Here is a 6,717-nt window from a genome sequence, read left to right as displayed (position 1 = left end):
ATGTAAGCTAACGAAACAGCTCCCAAAAGTCTCGGGTAAATTGCCAAACAATACTTGCTTATCTTATAATGATAACAGTTTCATGATAAAATTGCTAAGCAAGTTTGCTTCAAATATGATGTTTTATTATAACATAACATGAATTTGAATAAACATTACTCAACTTATTGTTCCTATTTTCTTTATACTCGAACCATTAAACTGATATTTTCTTTTAGTTATGATAATACAATCATATTTCTATCCGGCGACTTGATGCTTTAGCATCAAAATCTCTACTTGTTCTATTTGAGAATTTTTAGTTATACACACATTCGCATTGAACAGGTTAAGTATAAGACAACCCATTATATCATAAAAGTACAACCGATTAATGTAAATGTGATGGTGATAAATGAACAATGGAAGAAAAAATCAGTATTGATGTCATGTTTTGATTAATTAAAAATGTGTTTATGTAGACAAAACTATAGCAATTGCTGGTTAAAAATTTTTTAATCAGTCTACTGGTTGTGAACGGTAGTGTATTATCAAATAACATTGACATGGCACACTTGCATTTGACCCTATATAGTGTGTATGTTCCGTAAACGTTACGATCTACTTGTAAATGTAAATCTATATTAATGTAAATATCTAATTGCTCAAATGGTATAAATTAAAAAAAAAACTTTTAGCGCAGTTGGTAAAGTGCCATCTTCACTTGAAGAATGTAGACGTACACTGGTAGGATCTAATCCTATTTCAGCGATAAATTCTAAATTCTCTTAAAAATATTGCAAACCTTTTCTTGCATATCAGACTGGCGTTTCCGTTAGTTTTACCCATGCCGGAAATTTCATCTGGCATGGGGGGTTCCAGTGAGTCGCGTGCTGTACAATGGCACGATAAAGATGACGTCATTTTACCGTTATGAATGATTTTGTAATTCATACGCTGTTGAATGAAAGTAGTTACGGTTGTAATGATATAAATTTTCATTGAAAATAAAGATAAAGAATTTAAAATATAATGGTATAATGGTAGAATATGCAAGAAAAAATATGTTTGCGGTTCGGATCGGAATATCCGTCCCTCGGTCACCTCGGGACGGATATTCCGATCCGAACCGCAAAATATGACAGATATTATTATTATTCGTTGTGTGTACTAACTATGTGGTATTTTTTAAAAACTGCCTTTCTAACGTGAATGTGTTTAAGCATATACGATTGCATATTATCACATAGAGAAACGTTATGTTTAAAACACCTATTAAAAGGTGTTCTAAAACCAGGTATAGTAAGACGATTTCAAATTAATTATTGCAAGTCAATTTTAAAAAAATCATAACGTGGTGTTGGTAAGACTCGAACCAGAGTCCGATATCTATACCAATACACCACACGTCACTGACGAGTGAAGTTAGCAAATATATCGATATATTCGATAGATACTGGGTAGTGTTTATTCAAATGACCTTTATGAAAGATAATTCATTGCCAGGTCAATATTGTTGGACAATACCGTGAAGCTATATAAAGGTAAAAGTGCGTTTGTATGTTTAGAAAGAGATATCGTTTATGACATAAAACAAGCACAGAATGACAAACGATAGACTCTTTCGCATCTCAGAGGGGAGATAAAAGTTCTATATTTTGATCAAAATGAGTATAGCAAGGTGTATCTGCATGCAAAGTTTGAAGTTCATAGGTCAGTGCATTTTGATCAAATGCCAAATTAATGTTTTAATATAACAGGTCACGCTGACCTTTACCTTTGATATTTTGACCTGAAAATATATGTCGCATATGTAGTACACTATAAGGTACAACCATATATTATATTACTATTTTCATTACGTTTGAGTGTAATAGGATAGCTATTATTACTGAAAAAGTGACAAACACACAAAAAACAGACCCCGCCGAATGTGTCATTTTAATAGCTCCAAAAATTGGAGATAAAAATTCAAATGACACTGTACTCGTATAATCAAAATTCACCAAATTAATAATGAAAATAATATGCTTAAGTTTTAAAGTTCATAAAAGATCACTTTTAGAATTATTAATACATGTATCAACAAAAACATAGTTATGATATTATGCTCTTATTTTCAGGTTTCAGATGTATGTCTATTATGTTTTTAATACTGTTTTGGTGACACTTTTACTTGTGTCCCTTGTTGTTTTCTCGTCTACGGTAAGTATCTTCCCCATTGCCTCTAGTTTTTATTTCTTTGATTAACCCCCCCCCCCCCCCCCCCGGTCTCCTGTCCCCTTCCCCTTTGTGGACCTACTATTATTTTCTTTGAATTCCTAATCAATTACAAATTATTTATCATTTAATGATTAACCTGTCCGTGCTCTGTCTTTGCCCTGTCCTGTTTTTGTTTGGGGTCCGCCTGGGCTCCTTGCCATTGGTTCTTGTTGCTGGGTCATATGGGGGTTGCGTTCATTGAACGCCGCCTTTCCTTGTTGATCTTGTTTATCATATTTTTGATTAAATCGATTGATTTTATTTGGATAATGATATTGTCGTTAATTTTACATGTAGACGTAATATTACCAATACCAAACGTGAATTATTGAAAATTATTAAGGAAAATGGCAGATTAATTAAACGACAATGTATGAACGGTTTCCATTTATTAATTTCATCTTATTTTTGTATGATCTATTCATTTATTTTTATTATATATTTATAAATAAAAAAAAAGAGAAAAATTGATGAAATGAAATTTTCACTGTAAAAAATTGTTTTTGACAACAGTGACACGTTTTTCCGTATTTTCACTTTCTTCTAAATTCAGCCAATACACAAAATTAAGAGGGAACTCTTCCTATTCTTAAGGTTGGAAAAGAGAAAAAGTATATATAAAAATCAGAAAAGTTTTTTCTTAATATCGGCTTTATTTTCATCTTGTGGTATGAAAATTATTATATTACACTCGTGGCTACTGCCACTCTAGAAATATTTATTTTCATACCATTCGATGAAAATTAATCCTGTATTTATAAAAGAAACTTGAATATCCTCTATTTATTCATTGTTTATTATTTATTCATTTTATTCATTTTTTTATGTTATTTATTATTTTCTGGTGGGGGGGTCTTGTGGTTGTTGTAAGTGGCTAATGGTTGTTTCTTGATGTTGTTTTTTTTTTCGGGGGAGGGGGGTGGGGGGCATTTGTTTGCTCTACATCTCGGACGGCACCACCATATCAGGTCATATAACCTTTCAAAATCATTTAATATAACTGCAAGTAGAACACACATCCATATCCTCATTATTAAATAATATTCACCATTAACGTCACACATATATAGTATAATCGATTAGTAATTTTCAAAGAGTTTTTTATTATGTAAATAAAATATCGACTAAATTAAGTAGTTCACTTAAAACTGTAATCTACGCACGTAATGACTTATACACGTTTAATGTATTGTTTTAAATGTAAAATATCGTTTTAATAAATGATAACTTCCTTTATTTTCTATGAATTATATTCTATAGAAATAGTCTATATATTGTACCGGAGCGACTATTAATATTTTAGATCTGAATAATCAATTAATGTTGACAAATGACCGGATTACATTTAGTTAAGTATTTGTATTTGTACTTGAAAAAGATTTATTTCAGTACAGACATTGTTTGAAACACTTATATAGATTACGAATCTACCCTTTTATTTACTTTATCCGCGATATAGCTGCTGACACGGCGTTGTGTTATGTAGATTTTCCGTGCAGTGGTATAGCATTGTCAACTTACTGTATTAATCGGTTTCTCTCCGTTCTAAAAAACACATTTATGCAAGCGAAAATTTTTTAAGGCAAATTGGTTTTCATTTTCAACGAATGTATCTGCTTTGTTAAATTTCTTATACTTACTGAGGAAACTAGTTTTTAAACATGATCATTAGTTAAGACATGCATATAAGATAGTTTCTACTACAAGTCATAAGAATATGAAAATTTCAGACTATGGTACTAGGACGCTTCCGTTGAAAACTGTTTGGCATTAATTTGTCATTTATTTGGCTTTATTAAGTCGCATTACTGCGTGTATTATTTTCTCGTTACGCGTTTTTGGGAAAGTGTTTTCTTATTTTTTTCCGCATTTGTATTTCGCCTTTAGAATATTTCTTAGAAGATGATGATATTTATATAAAACATAATGTCATTATCAATACATTTTGGTTTTATGCAAAGAAGTAAAACTTGTTAAAGTAAGTAACATTTTATAATTGTGCCATAAGAAATCCGGAGAAGGTAGAGTAAGCAACATTTTTATAATTGTGACATAAGAAATCCGGAGAAAGTAGAGTATAATTCTCCACCGATTCCTAGATCTTTGTTGTCAACACTTCTGATGAATATACGATCCCCTTGATTTACTCTAACGAAGACCGTTTGTGCTCCTTGGTCCCTGTAATTATCCCCCGCATGCGCAAACACTCGTCCAATAACCTTGTCATTTTGCACGATCTCTGCATGTAGTTTAACATTTCCGTGAACACCATCCATATGGTCCAATAAGGAGCAAGAGAACATGTAGATCCCTGGCAAAGGAGCGGTGAAGACACCAGTAGTGTTGTCAAACCCATTCCCTACATTTGTTATCACCGTGTCAAACTTGACGGTTTCGTTAAGCCCCACGTGCTCTACTACACGTGCATTTATTGCGGCGGTGAAAGCAACAGGTCCTTCATTACCATCTAACAGGAACCGTTCTTTACGATCAATACCGTCCACTGAAAGAAAAAGACACGTTTCAGTAACTTTCATTTGATACACTTTTCTATAATCCTATCGTATGAAACAGTTATGTCATATTCAGTTACAATTCCATAGAAGGGGTTTTCAGCTCTTGGTCATTTAGCTTGATTTAACGAATTTTTGCAAAATGCTTATCGTAATGTGATATGTCCTTTTCAAAATTTCAGTTTTAGATTTATAAAAACATCTGTTAGAAAATGATACATTATAGAAGTATGAGAAAAAAAATCAAACATGTATCAAATTTACCTTTACGTTCATCATATGCTTGAAAGGAGCCAGTTAACAATGAATGTAAAATTGATTGCTGATTATCAATCACCACTTTCTGCAAGGCAACTGAAAAAGAGAAAAAAATCTACGTCAACATTTTATATATACATTTCACTTAAATAAAACATTATAGAAAAAACTGTTACATTGTTGTTGTAGCTTTCTGGTGTTTTGTACTTTGCTACAAGCAGCATTGGAAAATTGACATCTCGCGAGACAGACGGTCAAGTAGAATATAATATCCCAAGGATGTTCGTAGCAAAATACACGACCTCAGAAAGATATTACAACATAATTATCATTTTATTATATACATATAGGCTTTAAGTAAAAAAAGTTTTAAAAAATGTTTCAGTAGACTTAACTTCAATTAGTTACTTAATTTATATGAGTTAATTATTACCATATATGGAAGTACCAGGCTATTTTGCACCTAGTTTCTAATATAAGCTGTATTACGTGGCAGTTAGAAACGATAAGTAAAGCTTTACAAGGCGTGGCATCTTTTGCAAAAAATACATATTTATCCGTCAGTTGTAAATTTAATTTCTTGACAGCATTATATAACTAATAGAAGTAAAGTTAATTAAAACATTTTTTGTCTTTAAACGCAATGTATATAATAAAATAATGTTGTAAGAGCTTTCTGAGGCCAGACACCTTCCGTCTCGCGAGATAAATATTTTCCAACGATGATATAAAGTGCCAGAAAAATACTGCAACTTAATTATCCTTTTATAATTCTAGTACAAGTGAACATGTAGACCTATTCGTTTTAAGACAAAAAGAGTTTCAGTATACCAATTTTCTATTAGATATTTCAGAAACTACATTACTAGTAAATATATAGCTGTTAATAAATAAAATTTCTGAATGACGGATAAATATATAATTTTTGCAAAGAGACCACGCCGTGAATAGTTTTACTTACCGTTTCCAACTGCAACGTAACAGACAACTAAGAAAGAAACCAACGTGCAAAATAATCCGGTACTTCCATATTTGGTACAGTATTTGTCACTAACATAATACGGAGTTTTATATTCTGAAGCGTATTCGCGCTTCAAAATTTGCATGTATTTTAGGGGAAAATGTATAGATATATTATAAACAATACTATTTCATTTTAAATATACTTATTGGAAAACAGCAAAAAAGAAATAAACGATACAGTCTCTTTAGCTTTTGAGTTGTTTTTATTTTTCGGAAATTGTAAGAGAATATCAAACTTCAAAGATTTTGAGACAAGAAAATAAGTAATATTTTGGGGCATACTGGGCATTAACATATGTGACCTTATGTAAATAAACTCATAAAACAACAATTTACTTATCTGATAAAAGTACATTTTGATAACACTTAATAATGTTAGGAAAATATATAATAAACGTTTTGTTTAACTATTTTTCACTTTGGTATGTAACACACATAGCGTAAACTTATAATCTTGAAAATAGATACTGTATCGTATAAAATAAAATAAAATTTCATATTTACTTTTATTATCTAGAGTTTCTAGCTTGTCGAGAACGGTATTCTGGAATGTTTCCGAGTCCAACACGGCATAACAATATGTGAAGCTTGCCAGTGTTAGGATGATACATTTATATACGGCCATCATGTTTAGTACTGTTGCCTGATATGACCATTGACTGGTGTTTTACATCGAGCCTTA

The 6,717-nt window shown here is 31.4% G+C and overlaps 1 protein-coding gene across 1 annotated transcript; it reads right to left on the bottom strand.

The window, feature by feature from the left end:
• Positions 1 to 4,173: 4,173 nt before the first annotated feature.
• Positions 4,174 to 6,717, bottom strand: LOC132737303 (complement C1q-like protein 4). Its single transcript, XM_060724567.1, has 3 exons — positions 6,540 to 6,717; positions 5,019 to 5,108; positions 4,174 to 4,744 (listed from the first exon to the last, which is right to left on the bottom strand). The coding sequence occupies exons 1-3, from the start codon at positions 6,661 to 6,663 to the stop codon at positions 4,281 to 4,283; spliced, it is 678 nt and encodes a 225-aa protein (XP_060580550.1). The 5' UTR covers positions 6,664 to 6,717; the 3' UTR covers positions 4,174 to 4,280.

The sequence above is a fragment of the Ruditapes philippinarum genome, unplaced genomic scaffold (genome assembly GCF_026571515.1).
Source record: "Ruditapes philippinarum isolate M1 unplaced genomic scaffold, ASM2657151v2 ctg1835_1_1_1_1, whole genome shotgun sequence".
Lineage (NCBI taxonomy): Eukaryota > Metazoa > Mollusca > Bivalvia > Venerida > Veneridae > Ruditapes > Ruditapes philippinarum.
This window is presented reverse-complemented; position numbering and strand designations above follow the sequence as displayed.